Source organism: Salmo salar, chromosome ssa05 (genome assembly GCF_905237065.1).
Source record: "Salmo salar chromosome ssa05, Ssal_v3.1, whole genome shotgun sequence".
Classification (NCBI taxonomy): domain Eukaryota; kingdom Metazoa; phylum Chordata; class Actinopteri; order Salmoniformes; family Salmonidae; genus Salmo; species Salmo salar.
Genome location: NC_059446.1, coordinates 15,569,560 through 15,590,427, shown reverse-complemented (window position 1 = coordinate 15,590,427; position 20,868 = coordinate 15,569,560). Strand labels below are relative to the sequence as shown.

At 46.9% G+C, this 20,868-nt stretch overlaps 1 protein-coding gene across 1 annotated transcript in view; it reads left to right on the top strand.

Moving 5' to 3' along the window:
- The window catches only part of LOC106604330 (teneurin-2), a 299,583-nt gene extending 282,854 nt beyond the window's left edge, over positions 1 to 16,729 (top strand). Inside the window, exons 28-33 of the mRNA XM_045717935.1 lie at positions 3,549 to 3,818; positions 4,143 to 4,553; positions 11,779 to 11,889; positions 12,175 to 12,442; positions 12,761 to 12,891; positions 14,815 to 16,729. Of these exons, the coding sequence (XP_045573891.1) occupies positions 3,549 to 3,818; positions 4,143 to 4,553; positions 11,779 to 11,889; positions 12,175 to 12,442; positions 12,761 to 12,891; positions 14,815 to 15,552 (1,929 nt within the window). The 3' untranslated portion in view covers positions 15,553 to 16,729. The remainder of the gene's footprint in view (positions 1 to 3,548; positions 3,819 to 4,142; positions 4,554 to 11,778; positions 11,890 to 12,174; positions 12,443 to 12,760; positions 12,892 to 14,814) is intronic.
- The last annotated feature ends 4,139 nt before the right edge of the window (positions 16,730 to 20,868 follow it).

Here is a 20,868-nt window from a genome sequence, read left to right as displayed (position 1 = left end):
TTCCTTTCCACGTCACAGTTTATTCCTAGCTCTAGCCTCAATCTTAACCCTAACTCCAGCCACAACCCAAACCCTAACACTAGCTCCAGCATCAACCCTAACACTAGCTCCAGCATCAACCCTAACACTAGCTCCAGCCACAACCCTAACACTAGCTCCAGCTCCAGCCACAACCCTAACACTAGCTCGAGTTCCAGCCACAACCCTAACACTAGCTCCAGCCATAACCCTAACACTAGCTCCAGTCTCAAACCTAGCTCCAGCTCCAGCCATAACCCTAACACTAGCTCCAGCTCCAGCATCAACCCTAACACTAGCTCCAGCTCCAGCCACAACCCTAACACTAGCTCCAGCCACAACCCTAACACTAGCTCCAGCCATAACCCTAACACTAGCTCCAGTCTCAAACCTAGCTCCAGCTCCAGCCATAACCCTAACACTAGCTCCAGCATCAACCCTAACACTATCTCCAGCTCCAGCATCAACCCTAACACTAGCTCCAGCCATAACCCTAACACTAGCTCCAGCTCCAGCATCAACCCTAACACTAGCTCCAGCCATAACCCTAACACTAGCTCCAGCCATAACCCTAACACTAGCTCCAGCTTCAAACCTAGCTCCAGCTCCAGCATCAACCCTAACACTAGCTCCAGCATCAACTCTAACACTAGCTCCAGCTCCAGCCACAACCCTAACACTAGCTCCAGCCACAACCCTAACACTAGCTCCAGCTCCAGCATCAACCCTAACACTAGCTCCAGCTCCAGCTCCAGCCACAACCCTAACACTAGCTCCAGCTCCAGCCACAACCCTAACACTAGCTCCAGCATCAACCCTAACACTAGCTCCAGCATCAAGCCTAACAATAGCTCCAGCCACAACCCTAACACTAGCTCCAGCCACAACCCTAACACTAGCTCCAGCATCAACCCTAACACTAGCTCCAGCATCCACCCTAACACTAGCTCCAGCCACAACCCTAACACTAGCTCCAGCTCCAGCCACAACCCTAACACTAGCTCCAGCTCCAGCCACAACCCTAACACTAGCTCCAGCTCCAGCCACAACCCTAACACTAGCTCCAGTCTCAAACCTAGCTCCAGCTCCAGCCATAACCCTAACACTAGCTCCAGCTCCAGCCACAACCCTAACACTAGCTCCAGCTCCAGCCACAACCCTAACACTAACTCCAGCCACAACCCTAACACTAGCTCCAGCCATAACCCTAACACTAGCTCCAGCTCCAGCATCAACCCTAACACTAGCTCCAGCTCCAGCATCAACCCTAACACTAGCTCCAGCATCAACCCTAACACTAGCTCCAGCCTCAAGCCTAACACTAGCTCCAGCATCAACCCTAACACTAGCTCCAGCTCCAGCCATAACCCTAACACTAGCTCCAGCATCAACCCTAAAACTAGCTCCAGCTCCAGCCACAACCCTAACACTAGCTCCAGCCACAACCCTAACACTAGCTCCAGCATCAACACTAACACTAGCTCCAGCTCCAGCCACAACCCTAACACTAGCTCCAGCCACAACCCTAACAATAGCTCCAGCCACAACCCTAACACTAGCTCCAGCCTCAAGCCTAACACTAGCTCCAGCTCCAGCCATAACCCTAACACTAGCTCCAGCTCCAGCCACAACCCTAACACTAGCTCCAGCCACAACCCTAACACTAGCTCCAGCCACAACCCTAACACTAGCTCCAGCCACAACCCTAACACTAGCTCCAGCCACAACCCTAACGCTAGCTCCAGCCTCAAACCTAGCTCCAGCTCCAGCCAGAACCCTAACACTAGCTCCAGCCACAACCCTAACACTAGCTCCAGCCACAACCCTAACACTAGCTCCAGCTCCAGCCACAATCCTAACACTAGCTCCAGCCACAACCCTAACACTAGCTCCAGCCACAACCCTAACACTAGCTCCAGCCACAACCCTAACACTAGCTCCAGCCTCAAATCCTAGCTCCAGCCACAACCCTAACACTAGCTCCAGCCATAACCCTAACACTAGCTCCAGCCATAACCCTAACACTAGCTCCAGCCACAACCCTAACACTAACTCCAGCCACAACCCTAACACTAGCTCCAGCCACAACCCTAACACTAGCTCCAGCCATAACCCTAACACTAGCTCCAGCCATAACCCTAACACTAGCTCCAGCCACAACCCTAACACTAACTCCAGCCACAACCCTAACCCTAACACTAGCTCCAGCTCCAGCCACAACCCTAACACTAGCTCCAGACTCAAACCTAGCTCCAGCTCCAGCCACAACCCTAACACCAGCTCCAGCCACAACCCTAACACTAGCTCCAGCCACAACCCTAACACTAGCTCCAGCTACAACCCTAACACTAGCTCCAGCCTCAACCCTAACACTTAGCTCCAGCCACAACCCTAACACTAGCTCCAGTCTCAAACCTAGCTCCAGCTCCAGCCAGAACCCTAACACTAGCTCCAGCTCCAGCCACAACCCTAACACTAGCTCCAGCTCCAGCCACAACCCTAACACTAGCTCCAGCCACAACCCTAACACTAGCTCCAGCCACAACCCTAACACTAGCTCCAGCCACAACCCTAACACTAGCTCCAGCCTCAAATCCTAGCTCCAGCCACATCCCTAACACTAGCTCCAGCCATAACCCTAACACTAGCTCCAGCTCCAGCCACAACCCTAACACTAGCTCCAGCTCCAGCTCCAGCCACAACCCTAACACTAGCTCCAGCTCCAGCCACAACACTAGCTCCAGCCACAACCCTAACACTAGCTCCAGCTCCAGCCACAACCCTAACACTAGCTCCAGCTCCAGCCACAACCCTAACACTAGCTCCAGCCACAACCCTAACACTAGCTCCAGCATCAACCCTAACACTAGCTCCAGCCACAACCCTAACACTAGCTCCAGCCACAACCCTAACACTAGCTCCAGCCTCAAGCCTAACACTAGCTCCAGCTCCAGCCAAAACCTAACACTAGCTCCAACTCCAGCCTCAACCCTAACACTAGCTCCCCAGCCTCAAGCCTAGCTCCAGCTCCAGCCTCAACACTAGCTCCAGCTTCAATCTCAACCCTAACACTTGCTCCAGCCTCAAACCTTTTTTTGTGGTGCTCCCGAGTGGCGCAGCGGTCTAAGGCACTGCATCTCAGTGCTAGAGGCATCACTACAGACCCTGGTTTGATTCCAGTCTATATCACAACCGGCTGTGATTGGGAGTCCCATAGGGCAGCGCACAATTGGCCCAGTGTCGTCCGGGTTAAGGTTTGGCCAGGGTAGGCCGTCATTGTAAGTAAGAATTTGTTCTTTACTGACTTGCCTAGTTAAATAAAGGTGAAATAAAAATTTAATAAAAACCCCAACCCTAGCTTCAACCTCAACCCTAATTCAAACTCAACCCTAACCCTAACAACCAAACCCCTTGCAGGATGTCAGTTACAGTTGATAGATTGAGCATAAATCACCTATACTGGATTAAAGTGGGACCTAGACCCTCTGTACAATATTTTACTTAACTCTTAACTCTTATCTTGGCTACAGGTGGAACACTTTGGGAAGTTTGGTGTGATCTACTATGACATCAACCAGATCATAACCACGGCTGTGATGACCCTCAGCAAGCACTTTGACACCCACGGGCGCATCAAGGAGGTGCAGTACGAGATCTTCAGGTCTCTGATGTACTGGATGACAGTGCAGTACGACAGTATGGGACGCGTGGTGAAGAGAGAGCTGAAGATAGGACCGTACGCCAACACAACACAGTACCGCTATGAGTATGACGGGGACGGACAGCTCAGCGGGGTGAAGGTAGGAGATTTGACGTTACCAGTGAGATACTAGTCCTGCAGTAGTTGAGCACCAAATCACAATCCTAGAAGATTACTACAGAAACTTTAGCCTTGATTAAATGCTGTTGTTCTTTGCAAATACACACAGTATGGTATTCCTTTTCACTTTACACTTCACTTTTTGATTTTCCTATGTTGACTTACCTGACTTAAGCCCTTGGCTTCTATAAGGAGCATGGGCCATTGATTCTGCTACGCACCTGTGTTATTAAAGAGTTGACTTATTAAAGAGTTGACTTCAGGTGTGTTTTTAAAGAGTTATTTTCATTGTCTATGCCTCCAGGTGAATGACTGGTCCACGTGGCGCTACAGCTACGACCTGAACGGTAACCTGCACCTCCTCAACCCCGGGAACAGCGCCCGCCTCACGCCGCTCCGCTACGATCTCCGAGACCGCATCACGCGCCTGGGCGACGTGCAATACCATCTGGATGAGGATGGCTTCCTGAGCCAGCGAGGCTCGGATGTCTTTGACTACAACTCCAAGGGCCAGCTCCTCAGAGCATATAGCAAGCTACCGGGAGGCTGGAATGTCCAGTACCATTATGACGGACTGGGAAGGAGAGTGTCCACTCGGACCAGTCTGGGACAACACCTCCAGTTCTTTTACGCTGATCTGAACCACCCGGCTAGAGTCACACATATATTTAACCACTCCAGCTCAGATATCGCTTCACTGTACTATGACTTGCAGGTAGGCTACCAAATTGTTAGGGAAAAGTGTGTTCATCTACAGGCTACATGTGATAAATACTGTTCATCGTGATTGTGTTATAATTTTGTTATTGTTGTGATATAATCATGTTTTTGTGATGCTATCGTTACGTTATGGTGACGTGACTGTCTGTGAGTTATGGTGATGTGACCAGGGCTTAATTTGTCAATCGTGAGGTGCCGGAACAAAAAGTGAGCATTAGAGAGGGGTGACCTGGGGAGTTCTGAGGTACCAGAACACATGAGAAAAAAATCACTTCATAATAAAGCATTGCATGCATATCATCACATTTGCGTAGTGGCATAGAGCAGTAGAGTAGGCACTTACAGAACTTGCACACATGGGAAACATTTTTAGTAGCTTACAGTCCAGAAAAATGTTGGCCTTTTATAAACGCATTTCATGCAATTCTACTTAATTTTAGATGACTGGAGACTGTAGCAGAATCTTTTTTAATACCACACAAATTAGAAAAATGGCAGGCTACTTTGACACCGACAAAAACGACCTTGTCTTGAATTGGCTTTTGGTAGCCAAAAACGACCTTGTCTTGAATAGGCTTTTGGTAGCCTACAGCACAGTCTTTTCAGCAGGAGCCCTAACACTAGCTTTGCTTCCCAACCTGTTTTCCCTCGATTGTATTTGAAATATTGCGAAAGGCTTGCTTTGTCTGCGTGGTATTTTTTCACTGACAGATTTGTATTTCAATTTATCAGGGATGTTGCAGTTCCTCATTCTAGTGTGGCAGACCAGAGGGTTTGATCAAGACGTTAGCCCTGTCGAGGAGGGGGCGGTCGTCAGTGCGATGTACGTCTCCCTTCTCGATAGGGTATCCGCTTTCCCATGCTTCGCCTCTGACCTGTGCACAACAGAAAAAGAGAAGCGAGGAAGTGACAAGAACCACCTTGTGACTCGATCGTTTGTGTCCTTTCCCGTGGCCATCTAGACCAGGGGAGAATGGTCTGTGACCATGATGAAGTGGGTGCCCAACAGGTAATACTTAAGAGTGTCTAGCCCTGTGCTCCCATATCGCAGTCTGCACCAGCATCGGTACCTGGAAATTGGGAGTCATGAGAATCGCATGGGAGCACAGGACTTCCTTCAGTTGCATAAATGCCACTTCGGGCTCATCCGACCACTTCACTGTTTCCGGGAGGCGGGCCCTGGTCAGATCAGTAAGGGGGAGGCTATAGCCGCAAAGTTGGGGATAAACCGGCTATCGTATCCCACCAACCCCAGGAAGGACTTTACCTGTGCCTTGGTGCAAACCGCCTAGACCTTCCTCTCCTGGGGCTTGACGTTCCCCCGTACGATCAAATACCCCAGGTATTCCACCTCCTCGAACCCCAGCTTGCATTTCTTAGATTCGCTGTCAACCTGGCTTCCCTGAGCGCGTCCAGTACAGCCTGGAGGTGATCTTCCCAACCTTGGCTGTGGATGATGATGTCATCCAAATAGGCCGCTGTGTACTGTTGGTGGGGTCGGATGACTTGGTCCATCAGGCGCTGGAACGTGGGCGGGGCTCCATGGAGACCAAACAGGAGGACCCGGTATTGGTATAAGCCGTCCTGTGTCGAATGCCGTCTTCTCCCGGGAGGAGGCTGCCAAGGGTACCTGCCAATATCCCTTGGTCAGGTCCAGGGTGCTGATGAACCGGGCCTTTCCCAATCGGTCGATGAGCTCATCCAACCTCGGCATGGGGTAGGCGTTGAACAAACTGATGTCGTTCACCCCCCGGAAGTCATTGCAGAAACGCAGACTACTGTCCAGTTTGGGCACCAACACGATGGGGCTGCACCATGCGCAGCGGGACTCCTCGATGACTCCCCGCCTCCGCATAGCCTCCACCACCTGCTTCACAGCCTTTCTTCGGGCCTCGGGGATCCGGTATGGCCTCTTTCATACCATTTCTCCGGCCTGGGTGCGGATGTATTGTTCAATGAGGGTCGTTCGGCCCGACTTCTCGGAAAACACGGCGGTGTTCTGATCGAAGAGCTCCTGGAGCGCTTGCTTCTGAGCCGGTCTAAGGTCCTCATTGCTCGGGACCAGTCGACGTTCCGGGTTTTGACCACAACGCGGCCAAGGCTGTCCTCACAGTCCACCTTTTCTATAGGTTCATGTGGTAAATCTGTTGGGGTTTCCGTCTCCCCGGCTGCCGTACGCAGTCATTTATGGGTCCCAGCTTCTCTGTCATCGTACGTGCCATGTTCACAGGAAGTTACTTTCTGTGGTGGAGATTAAAACTAGCACCTTGTTACCCACATGGAACTCTTGGGGTTGGGTACCCCAAATGTAGACCTTGGCTTGGGTGCACTGGGCCTTCTCTATATGTTCCCTTACCACTGGCTATATGTCTGTCATACACTCCCTCATCGACTCCACGTGTTCCACCACGCTGCGTAAGGGGGTCGGCTGGGCTTCCCACACCTCCTTGGCGAGATCCAGTAGGTCGTGTGGTCTCCTCCCATAGAGGAGTTCAAAAGGGGAAAACCCAGTGGAGGCCTGTGGCACTTCTTGGATTGAGAACATTAGGTGGGGTAGTAGCTGGTCCCAGTTCTTCCCGTCCCGCTCGATGACCTTCCACAGCATTTGTTTGATCGTCTTATTGAACCTTTCGATGAGCCCATCCCTCTGCGGGTGAAAGACGGATGTCCGGATCTGCTTTGTCTGTAGGAGAGCACACAAATCTTTCATTAGACGGGACATGAACTTGGTACCTTGGTCGGTCAGGATCTCGTTTGGGATGCCCACCCGGATGAAGAGGTGGAAAAACTCGCGGGCGATTCCCTTGGAGACTGCTGCCTTAACCTCTCTTGGGCAGGTGACACACTATTCAACAGCCAGTGAAAAATCAGAGCGCCAAATTCAAAACAAGAAAATGTCATAATTCAAAGTTCTCAAACATACAACTATTTGCCACCATTTTAAAGGTACACTTCTCCTTAATGTAACCACATTGTCCGATTTCAAAAAGGCTTTACGGCGAAAGCATAAAGTTAGATTATGTTAGGACAGGTACAACACAAGAAAAACCACACAGCCATTTTCCAAGCAGTAGAGGGGTCACAAATACCAGAAATTCAGCTAAAATTAAGCACTAACCTTTGACGATCTTCATCAGATGACACTCCTAGGACTCAATGTTAGACAATACATGTATGTTTTGTTCGATAAAGTTCATATTTATATCCAAAAACAGCATTTTACATTGGCGCATGATGTTCAGAAAATATTTTGCCTCCAATACTGCCGGTGAATCAGCACAACAATTTACAAAAATACTCATCATAAACGCTGATAAAATATTAAACTGTTATTCAAAGAATTATAGATAACCATCTCCTTTATGCAACCGCTGTGACAGATTTCAAAAAAGCTTTACGGGGAAAGCAAACTTTGCAATAATCTGAGTACAGCACTCAGAAACATACACCAGGCAATAAAGATACCCGCCATTTTGGAGTCATCTAAAATCATAAATAGCATTATAAATATTCACTTACCTTTGATGATCTTCATCAGAAGGCACTTCCAGAAATCCCAGGTCCACAATAAATGTTGTTTTGTTCGATAAAGTCCATAATTTATGTCCAAATACCTCCTTGTTGTTTGCGCGTTCAGTAAGCTACTCCAAATGTAGGAAGCGCGCCCAAATTTCACGACTAAAAGTAAAAAAAGTTATATTTACGTTCGTAGAAACATGTCAAACATTGTATAGCATCAATCTTTAGGGCCTTTTTAACATAAAACTTCAATAATATTCCAACCGGACGATTCCAATGTCTTGAAAAACGTTTTGGAACACCTCATCACGTGAACACGCGCCACAAAACTCATGTCATTTTCTGAGTCACCAACTTCCCGGCCTTCTTGTTCGCTCTCTGTTCACTGAAAAAGCCTGAAACTAGGTTCTAAAGACTGTTGACTTCTAGTTGAAGCCTTCGGAAGTGCAAAATGAACCCTAAGTCACTGTGTGTTAGATAGGCAATGACTTGAAAAGACTACAAGGACCAGATTTCCCACTTTCTGGTTGGATTTTTCTCAGGTTTTTGCCTGCCATATGAGTTCTGTTATACTCACAGACATCATTCAAACAGTTTTAGAAACTTCAGAGTGTTTTCTATCCAAATCTACTAATAATATGCATATTCTAGTTCCTGGGCCCAAGTAGTAGGCCGTTTAATTTGGGTACGTTTTTCATCCGGCCATGAAAATACTGCCCCTACCCAAGAGAGGTTAAGGGAAATGGCTTCAGGATATCGGGTGGCATAATCTAGTATACCATGATATACTGGGACGTTTTTACCAGGGGGCCCACTATGTCCATGTTGATGCGTTCAAACAGCACTCCAATGATCAGTAGGGGAACCAGCAGGTTCTGGAAGTGTGCTTTTGGGGCGGTGATTTGACACTCCGGGCAGCTGCGGCAATTGACTTCCATGGCCTACCTCATCCTGGAACAGCGGAACCGGGCGGTGATCCTTTCCCAGGTCTTCTCCATTCCCAGGTGCGCCCCAACAACTGGGTGTGGGCCAGCTGAATAATGGTTCCGACGTACCGACGGGGCAGCAACAGCACCTCTCAGACTTCCCCCTTTTCGTGCGACACCTGATACAACAGATTATTTTTTATTTGGAAATGGGGGTATCGCCAGTCACTCACCCCCGGAAGAAGCTGGCCATCCACTGCTATCACTTTCCACTAAACGGTCCCACTGAGCAGTCCCAAACTGTCCCCTCAGAGGGCTCAGGGCAGTTGTCTTGCCGGGTCCCTCGAAATCGAGGAGGGGGAGTATAGGGGTCCTCCGGTTGTTCACCAGGTGTGGATGGTTCTGGCGCCCCCTCGGACCCCGACTCTGGGTCTGTCGACACGCGGTTGGCAACCGCATGCTTCCGGGCCGCGCAGGCGATGGTCCACCTCTGCTCTCGTCGGTCGCCAGCTCTTACTTTTTTCCCCAGCTCGTGCCTCCACAATGCTGAGAACATCGGACAATCTCATCCCACGAGGAGGGGTACCGACAACTCAGGTACGGCACCCACCACCATCTGGCAGCTCCCTTGTGGCGTCACGATGGTGGCCTGCCCAGTCGAATACCTCTTGGTTTCACCGTGGACACAGGAGACGGACATCTCCTCACCACGGTCAGTCGGATGGGCCAGCAGGCATGCTTGTACGAGCGTTACCACACTCCCGGAATCCAACAGAGCCTGGGTGTCACGACTGTCGACTTTCACGGGGACCATGGGTGCTGGTGGTTCGCTGTGGGTCCAACAGGAGGTGAAGTAGTTTACTGCATTGCCCGACTCATCTCCGGGGCCTCGACTCCTCTCGACTCGGGCAATTTCATGCAAGGTGTCCCCTGGCGCTACACTCAAAACACCTCCTTTAGTCTTCTCCCCTGGCTGTCTCTCCGTAGGTCTGCAGTCCTTTAGCCCGGCTGACTGTTGGATTGTACGGTGGTGGGGTCGTCCTTCCATGTCCTCCGACAGCTCCCGGACTTGGCCTGCATCCCCTTCAGCAGGGCCTCGGTATTCTGGTGCGGCTCCCAAGAGATCCTCCAAGGTCTGGGGTGTGTGTAGGCTCGCTGCCCTCTTCATGTCGCGAGGTAGTGCCTGTAAGAAGTGATCCATGACCAATTTATGTCGATAACGGGGAGGGTGGCTACGTCGGTTAGGAGCCATGCCCTGGTGATGCGCAGTAGGTCGCTCATCTGTGCTCGGGAGGAAGATTCATGGACAAGTTGGGCCCGATGGGCTAGGCTGTACCCCGTGGCGGCTGAGTACCTCCCTCTTGAGACAGTCGTAGTTAGCCACCTGTTCGGTGTTTAGGTAATAATACACATTTTGGGTGTCTCCGGACAGGAACGGGGCCAGCAGACTTGCCAACTTTGCCTTGGAAAATCCTTCCCGTAGTGCTATCCGTTTGAACGTGCAGAGGTAGGTCTCGATGTCCTCATCCTCCGTTAGCTTGATTAGAAACGGATTGGGATTCGGTCTGTGTTTCTCCTCACAGCTTCCTGATTTCCTCAAGCATGTAGACATTCTGTAGACACTGTTCTTCCAGCGTTCGTTCCTGAATGTCCTGTGGCGCTTGTTGGGCCCGAACGAACTGAGCTATCAACTCATCAATGCTGATACTACCTAAACGTCAACCCTGGTCTGACCACGTTGTCAGATTTGCCCTCAATCTCCACCACTTGTGGCAGACCAGGGGGTTTGATCAAGATGTTTACACAGATTAGACACAAGTGTGATACCTCAGTTTCAAGGGTGTTTATTTAAAACATTAAAGAAAAAGAAAGAAACCAGTCTCCTCCAAGAGACCTCTTCTGGATTACCGCGTTCTGGGCTCCAGGGAAAGCTGTCTCCTCTGGGGTAGAACACCGAGCCCTTTGGTTCTAGTAGACCGTGAGGACATCTATCCAGTAGATGTAACCTCTTACTACCTCCAACCCTCCCGTGTGCTGCCCTCCTGACAGCTTTATGGGACCTGTACGGCTGGTGATCAATCAGCCCCTTGATTACTCACCAGCCTCAAATCAGCCTGAATTAGTCCTGGCCGGAGGACACGTCGAGACCTGGCACATCCAGCAGAGGGAGCCACAGACGCGTAATGTAGACTCTGTCTGTCACCAGGCCTCGACTAGTCTCCCCCTGGTGGCTTGTCCGCGGTACACCACACTAGCTATGTGAGAGGTACTGGCGCACTTCTCACACAGCCACGGCCACGCGTTGGTCTGAAACATAGGTTACAATGTTGCACAAACCATAAATCCGGGCCGGCCCAAACCAAATCAACTCTTAGAATATTAGGTCCGGGCTTAAAATCAACTGTTTCACATCACGTTTTTTGTGGGGGCAAGAGAATTAATAAAGATGCAACTCAAATAAACTTTGATCACTTTTATTAGAATGTTTACATGCAAAAAGTTTAAATAATTTTTCATGCCAGGAGAGGTACCGGATCCGGCCAAATAGATTCCGGAACAAAACAGTCCAAAATGAAAAGGTGCTGGATCCTGTTCTGGCAGGATCCGACTCAAATTAAGCACTGGACGTAACTGTCTGTGAATTATGGTGACGTAACTGTCTGTGAGTTATGGTGACGTAACTGTCTGTGAGTTATGGTGATGTGACTGCCTGTGAGTTATGGTGACATGACTGTCTGTGAGTTATGATGTAAAACCCGTACTGCTTCCCCTCAGGGCCATCTGTTTGCTATGGAGGTGAGTAGTGGAGAGGAGTATTACATCGCCTCAGACAACACAGGAACACCACTGGCTGTCTTCAGCAGCAATGGACAAATGATCAAACAGGTAATCATGATGACAGTAATAAAAATACTATTAATGATTATTATTTTTGTTGCATGATTGTTAAATATCTCAAGGCCCGTTATCCACATGTTTAGATAAGAAAAGATAAATTGGTACTTGATGTCCAGAGAGGTAAATTTGATTGTTCAAATTAAAAATACAAAAACTGACCAAGTAACCCAACTTTGTCTTTCCTAATTGCCCCAGAGGGGATAAACTTGTAGTGAATTGAAGTGAAAGATGAATTGAAGTGAAACATGCGCCTGTGTTTGCTGTGACCTCCAGGTGCAGTACACAGCGTACGGGGAGGTGTACCTGGACTCCAACCCAGAGTTCCAGCTGGTGGTTGGGTTCCATGGCGGTCTCTATGACACCCTGACCAAGCTGGTCCACTTCACCCAGAGGGACTATGACGTCCTGGCAGGCCGTTGGACCTCGCCAGACTATGCCAGCTGGCCCAAGATCGGCAAGGACCCTGCACCCTTCAACCTGTACATGTTCAAGAACAACAACCCTCTCAGCGATTTGTTGGACATCAAGAACTACGTCACAGGTAGAGCGTCTTTGGATCCTTGAAAGCGCTTTATAAAACACATGCATTATCGTTATTACAGGTAAAGGAGAGAGAGCTGAGTGGGGGCGTTGTGTTATCATTGTCACTGTGTATTGTAGTTCTCTTTATTTGTCATTTAGATTCGAAGATCATCCCAAAAAATACATACAATATTTTACTACACTTAAAATATGTTCCCTAATACTACGCAGATTATTATAGCATTTTCAAACTTCTTAACATTTTCAAATATTTCTATGACTTGCTAGCTAGCATTATTAAAAATATTTTTTTTACTATGTTGTCTTTGCTCCCCAGACGTGAAGAGTTGGCTGGTGATGTTTGGTTTCCAGCTCAGTAACATTATTCCAGGGTTCCCCCGTCACACCCTCTACTTCGTGGAACCTCCCTTCGAGTTGCAGGCCAGCAAGGACTGTGAAAACGGACAGGTGAGAAGGCCTGGGACAGCCAACAGCTCCATTGCACTGATTCTACAGTGACGGAAAAAAGTATTTGATCCCCTGCTGATTTTGTACGTTTGCCCACTGACAAAGAAATTATCAGTCTATAATTTTAATGGTAGGTTTATTTGAACAGTGAGAGACAGAATAACAACGAAAAAATCCTGAAAAACACATGTCAAAAATGTTATAAAATGATTTGCATTTTAATGAGGGAAATAAGTATTTGACCCCTCTGCAAAACATGACTTAGTACTTGGTGGCAAAACCCTTGTTGGCAATCACAGAGGTCAGACGTTTCTTGTAGTTGGCCACCAGGTTTGCACACATCTCAGGAGGGATTTTGTCCCGCTCCTCTTTGCAGATCTTCTCCAAGTCATTAAGGTTTCGAGGCTGACGTTTGGCAACTCGAACCTTCAGCTCCCTCCACAGATTTTCTATGGGATTAAGGTCTGGAGACTGGCTAGGCCACTCCAGGACCTTAATGTGCTTCTTCTTGAACCACTCCTTTGTTGCCTTGGCCGTGTGTTTTGGCTCATTGTCATGCTGGAATACCCATCCACGACCCATTTTCAATGCCCTGGCTGAGGGAAGGAGGTTCTCACCCAAGATTTGACGACGGTACATGGCCCCGTCCATCGTCCCTTTGATGCGGTGAAGTTGTCCTGTCCCCTTAGCAGAAAAACACCCCCAAAGCATAATGTTTCCACCTCCATGTTTGACGGTGGGGATGGTTTTCTTGGGGTCATAGGCAGCATTCCTCCTCCTCCAAACACGGCGAGTTGAGTTGATGCCAAAGAGCTCCATTTTGGTCTCATCTGACCACAACAGTTTCACCAGTTGTCCTCTGAATCATTCAGATGTTCATTGGCAAACTTCAGACGGGCATGATTATGTGCTTTCTTGAGCAGGGGGACCTTGCGGGTGCTGCAGGATTTCAGTCCTTCACGGCGTAGTGTGTTACCAATTGTTCTCTTGGTGACTATGGTCCCAGCTGCCTTGAGATCATTGACAAGATCCTCCCGTGTAGTTCTGGGCTGATTCCTCACCGTTCTCATGATCATTGCAACTCCACGAGGTGAGATCTTGCATGGAGCCCCAGGCCGAGAGAGATTGACAGTTCTTTTGTGTTCTCTTCCATTTGCAAATAATCGCACCAAAAGTTGTCACCTTCTCACCAAGCTGCTTGGCGATGGTCTTGTAGCCCATTCCAGCCTTGTGTAGGTCTACAATCTTGTCCCTGACATCCTTGGAGAGCTCTTTGGTCTTGGCCATGGTGGAGAGTTTGGAATCTGATTGATTGATTGATTCTGTGGACAGGTGTCTTTTATACAGGTAACAAACTGAGATTAGGAGCACTCCCTTTAAGAGTGTGCTCCTAATCTCAGCTCGTTACCTGTATAAAAGACACCTGGGAGCCAGAAATCATTCTGACTGAGAGGGGGTCAAATACTTATTTCCCTCATTAAAATGCAAATCAATTTACAACATTTTTGACATGCGTTTTTCTGGATTTTTTTGTTGTTATTCTGTCTCTCACTGTTCAAATAAATCTACCATTAAAATTATAGACTGATCATTTCTTTGTCAGTGGGCAAACTTACAAAATCAGCAGGGGATCAAATACTTTTTTCCCTCACTGTATGTTAACCAGAATCTGACATTTTCGGCCTGTGAGCTAAATGAGGCCTGCTATTACAGAACAATGGTCCTCTATCTTCCTCTGAGAGCCGGGTGAGACATTGAAGATACTGTGGGATCACTAATATGAACCTTCAATGATTACAGTGAAATCTGGACATTAATAGATGAGAATAACTGTAAACCAGACAGTATAAGTGTATCCTCGTCTGCATTCTTCTGCTTTACCATTGACTTTTTACCCCTCTTCTACCCCTCTCTCTCCTGTAGCTGATAACGGGGGTGCAGCAGGCAGCGGAGCGCCACAACCAGGCCTTCATGGCCCTGGAGGGACGGCTCCTTAACAAGGACCCCCACGACCGCCGCGACAAGCCCGGACACTGGTTCGGCACATCAACACCCATCATCGGCCGGGGAGTGATGCTAGCGCTGAAGGAAGGACATGTGGTGGCGGCAGTTAGCTCCATGGCAACCGACGACAGCCGGAAAGTGTCCTTAGTCCTCAATGGCGCCATCTATCTGGATGGAACGCACTACACGCAGGCCGGACATGACTGTCACTTCTTCGTTAAAGTCGGTTCGGCCGATAGTGATTTACTGGCGCTGGGGCTGACCAACGGACGCAAGGCGCTGGAGAGCGGGATCAACGTGACTGTGAGCGGGAGGTCGCGGCGCGGCGCCACAGTGGAGTTTTCGGTGCCGTCGTTAGCCCTCAGCGTGCGGTATGGGCTAGCACTGGACGTGGTGGATGAGGAGAGGGTGAGGCTGCTGGAACTAGCCCGGCAGAGGGCCCTGGCTGGGGCCTGGCTGAGGGAGCGGCAGAGGGCCAAGGATGGGAAGGAGGGGAGCCGGCTGTGGACGGAGGGAGAGAAGCAGCAGCTGCTGACCGCGGGGAGGGTACAGGGGTATGACGGGTATTATGTTTTACCCGTGGAACAGTACCCAGAACTGGCTGACAGCAGCACCAACATCCAGTTCCTGAGACAGAACGAGATGGGCAAGAGGTAACAGCACTCCTGGACTGGGATGGAGGACTTGCTGACTCTTTCTCTCTCACTGACTCTCCTCCCCTTCTCCTCCTCATCCCTTTCATCTTCTCACCCTAGTTACTAGTTCCTTCCTCTCTTCGCTCCCCCCCCACCTTCTCCCCCTTTCCTCTCCAACCCCGCAGAAAATAAACCAACAAATGAGGTTTCTCACTGAACGCTGCAGGGACTTTTGAAAAGAAGAATATACTCAACTTTTTTTGTTGTTACTTTTACTGCCAAGGGCAAAACATCTAACATTTAGACAGAAGTTTATTTAATTTGTTGTTGAAAACAAACTGTGGAGAAAGGCACTCGTGAACCTTGAAAAACAAACTGTTGCTTAATAACTAAGATTCCCGTTTTTAAAAAAGAAATCGATATTTTCACCCATATTTTTGGGGACTTTGAGGGCGTAATGACAGACTCTGAACTGATGGTGGCGCTGTGTTGTGCTGGGTGCTCTGGTAAGGGCCTGCACCTGAAATTAACTTGTAGATCAAAGGGACCAATAGGGAGGCAGAGCCACCACAGGGCCCAGCGAATCACAACACTGATCAGAAGAGATCAGCAACAAGCACCGCAGCGTCACGTAAACGGAGTAAAACTACTAGTCATCAGTCTCAGGCCTCCATTTGTCCACAAAACTGTTCTCAGCTATTGCAGCAACATATCCTAGCAACCAATACTCACACCACTGAGATCCTTTAACTCATAAAGACTTCAAACAAAAGAAAACAAACTTTTTAGACACAAAGTTCGAGGGAGAAAAAAAATATTGTGAAAATGTATCAGAATGTGTCCATATGTGTCAGACTACTACACTACAGTTCAGACTACTATACTACAGTTCAGACTACTATACTACAGTTCAGACTACTACACTACAGTTCAGACTACTATACTACAGTTCAGACTACTATACTACAGTTCAGACTACAACACTACAGTTCAGACTACAATACTACAGTTCAGACTACTATACTACAGTTCAGACTACAACACTACAGTTCAGACTACTATACTACAGTTTAGACTATTACAGTACAGTTCAGACTACTATACTACAATTCAGACTATTACAGTACAGTTCAGACTACAACACTACAGTTCAGACTACTATACTACAGTTCAGACTATTACACTACAGTTCAGACTACTATGCTACAGTTCAGACTACTATACTACAGTTCAGACTACTATACTACAGTTCAGACTACAGTTCAGACTACAACACTAAAGTTCAGACTACTATACTACAGTTCAGACTACTATACTACAGTTCAGACTACTACACTACAGTTCAGACTACTACACTACAGTTCAGACTACAGTTCAGACTACTACACTACAGTTCAGACTACTATACTACAGTTCAGACTACTACACTACAGTTCAGACTACTACACTACAGTTCAGACTACTACACTACAGTTCAGACTACTATACTACAGTTCAGACTACTACACTACAGTTCAGACTACTACACTACAGTTCAGACTACTACACTACAGTTCAGACTACTATACTACAGTTCAGACTACTACACTACAGTTCAGACTACTACACTACAGTTCAGACTACTACACTACAGTTCAGACTACTATACTACAGTTCAGACTACTACACTACAGTTCAGACTACAGTTCAGACTACTACACTACAGTTCAGACTACTATACTACAGTTCAGACTACAGTTCAGACTACTACACTACAGTTCAGACTACTATAGTACAGTTCAGACTACTATACTACAGTTCAGGGTGTTACGTATAGTAGCGGTAGAAGCAGTAGTTGTGTATGTTTCAGTCGCAGTACAATTGTGAAACTTTCACCAAGGCACTTCTGTACAGAAACAATCTAAAAACACCTACCATACACTAAGTCCAGAATACATACAGAACTAGTATTATCAAAAGTTATTTATATTATTTTATTATTTGTACATGTATTTATTATTCGTAGTACTAAATGACAATCATGAAGGGAGTCACTAGTTTTATCGAAGAGGACTTTACGTTTATTTTATTTTGTAAACTATGTAAGAAATGTTCAATATGTTTTTTTTTTGTATTCATTTAAAATTTGCTCCCAGAGCAAATAATAGTCACACTCCAAAATAATGGTTTATGTAAGAAAGTGTTTACAAAAAATAAAAAAAATAATTATAATTTAAATGAAGTCTTTAAAACTGTGAACCTGTTTTTTGGAAATATATCTGGATGTACAGTGTATAGACTTACCTTTATGCAGCAGCAGCACAGTAGAATATTGTTCAGAATATCCAGTTTTAAATTTCTATTGAGGAAGTGGCTTGTAATGTGCTAACCTTTAGCTGGTATTACCTACTCTAGAGTTGTGTGACTCTAATCATATCTATTATCCCAATATCTACAATATCAATCCCCAGTTTGTTGTTTTCCACTGTTATTGGTTTTGTTTTGATGCAGAGATATTGCTGTTCTAGATCCCAAAAAGCGTAGAAGCGGATTGATTCATGTCACTGTGAAGAGGCTCGTTCAGTACTGGATGTCATAATGTACCAAATCAGTATTATTGATTTATTAATAATAATAATAATAATAACAACAAGGAAGGAATAACAATGATTCTTATACACTGAAAAGAGACTCTTCTGAGAAACTTATCAATAAAAAGTAATTGTTTACTTCATTCATTGGCGTCAAGTTTTATTTTCCTCTTTACTGGGGGCCCATACTTGCAAACATGATCAAATAAAATGTTATTGGTCACATACACGTGATTAGCAGATGTTATTGCAGGTGTAGCGAAATGCTTGTGCTTCTAGCTCCGACAGTGCAGTAATATCTAACAAGTAACATCTAAAAAATTACACAACATATACCCAATACACACAAATCTAGTAGGAATGAATTAAGACTATATACACATATGGACAAGCGATGTCAGAGCAGAACATACTAAAATACAGTAGAATAGTATAGAATACAGTATATATTTATGAGATGAGTAATGCAAGATATGTAAGCATTATTAAGTGAATGAGATAGCGTAGAATGGTATAGAAAACAGTATATACACATGAGATGAGTAATGCCAGATGTAAACATTAAGTGACTAAGATACCGTAGAATAGTATAGAATAGAGTTGAAGTCGGAAATTTACATACACTTTAGCCAAATACATTTAAACTCAGTTTTTCACAATTCCTGACATTTAATCCTAGTAAAAATTCCCTGTCTTAGGTCAGTTAGGATCACCACTTTATTTTAAGAATGTGAAATGTCAGCTTAATAGTAGAGAATTATTTATTTCAGCTTTTATTTCTTTCATCACATTCCCAGTGGGTCAGAAGTTTACATACACAGAATTAGTATTTGGTAGCATTGCCTTTAAATTGTTTAACTTGGGTCAAACGTTTCAGGTAGCCTTCCACAAGCTTCCCACAATAAGTTGGGTGAACTTTGGCCCATTCCTCCTGACAGAGCGGGTGTAACTGAGTCAGGTTTCTAGGCCTCCTTGCTTTAGGATTGAGGTTAAGGCTTTGTGATGGCCACTCCGATACCTTGACTTTGTTGTCCTTAAGCTATTTTGCCACAACTTTGGAAGTATGCTTGCTTCAATAAAGGTCATTTGTAAAGTGACTATGCATAGATAATAAACAGCGAGTAGCAGCAGAGTGTCAATGTAAATATGTAAATAATCAGGGTGGCCATTTCATTAATCAGCAGTCTTATGGCTTGGGGGTAGAAGCTGTTAAGGAGCTTTTTGGTCCTAATCTTGGCGCTCAATTTTTTGGGCCTTCCTCTGACGCCTAGTATATAGGTCCTGGATGTCAGGAAGCTTCGTCCCAGAGATATACTGGGCCGTATGCTCTAGCCTCTGTAGCGCCTTACAGTCAGATGCCGAGCAGTTACCATACCAGGTGGTGATGCAGACGGTCATGATGCTCTCGCTGGTGCAGCTGTAGAACTTTTTGAGGATCTGGGGACCCATAGCAAATCTTTTCAGTCTCCTGAGGGGGAAAGGGTGTTGTCATGCCCTCTTCACAACTGTCTTGGTGTGTTTGGACCATGATAGTGATGAGCTTTGTGGGTACTATGGTGTTGAACGCTGAGCTGTAGTCAATGAACAGCATTCTCACATAGGTGTTCCTTTTGTCCATGTGAAAAAGGCAAGTGTGGAATGCGATTGAGATTGCGTCATCTGTGGATCTGTTGGGGCGGTATGCGAATTGGAGTGGGTCTAGGGTTTCCGGCATGATGGCGTTGATGTGAGCTATGACAAGCCTTTCAAAGCTCATCATGGCTACCGACGTTAATCAATTAGGCAGGTTACCTTTGCTTTCTTGGCACAGGGACTATGGTGGTCTGTTTGAAACATGTAGGTATTACAGACTCAGTCAGGGGCAGGTTGAAAATGTCAGTGAAGACACTTGTCTGTTGGTCCGCGCATGCTTTGAGTACACGTCCTGGTAATCCGTCTGGTCACGTGGCTTTGTGAATGTTGACCTGTTTAAAAGTCTTGCTCACATCGGCTACAGAGAGCATGATCACACAGTCGGCCGGAACAGCTGGTGCTCTCACGCTTGCTTCAGTGTTGCTTGCCTCAAAGCGAGCATAAAAGGCATTTAGCTCGTCTGGTAGGCTCGCGTCACTGGGCAGCTTGCAGCTAGGTTTCCCTTTGTAGTCCGTAATAGTTTTCAAGCCCTAACCACATCTGACAAGCGTCAGAGCCGGTGTGGTAGGATTCAATCTTAGTCCTGTATTGACACTTTGCCTGTTTGATGGTTCGTCTGAGGGCATAGCAAGATTTCTTATAAGCGTCCGGATTAGTGTCCCGCTCCTTGAAAGCGGCAGCTCTAGTCTTTAGCTCGATGCGGATATTTCCTGTAATCCATGGCTTCTGGTTGGGATATGAACGTACGGTCACTGTGGGGACGACGTCATCGATGCACTTATTGATGAAGCCGGTGAATGAGGTGGTATACTCATCAATGCCATTGGATGAATCCTGGAACATATTCCAGTCTGTGCTAGCAAAACAGTCCTGTAGCGTAGCATCCGCGTCATCTGACCACTTCCGTATTGAGCGAGTCATTGGTACTTCCTGCTTTAGTTTTTGCTTGTAAGCAGGAATCAAGAGAATAGAATTATGGTCAGATTTGCAAAATGGAGGGTGAGGGAGAGCTTTGTATGCATCTCTGTGTGTGGAGTAACGGTGGTCTAGCTTTTTTCTTCCTCTGGTTGCACATGCTGGTAGAAATGAGGGAAAACGGATTTCAGTTTGCCTGCATTAAACTCACCGGCCACTAG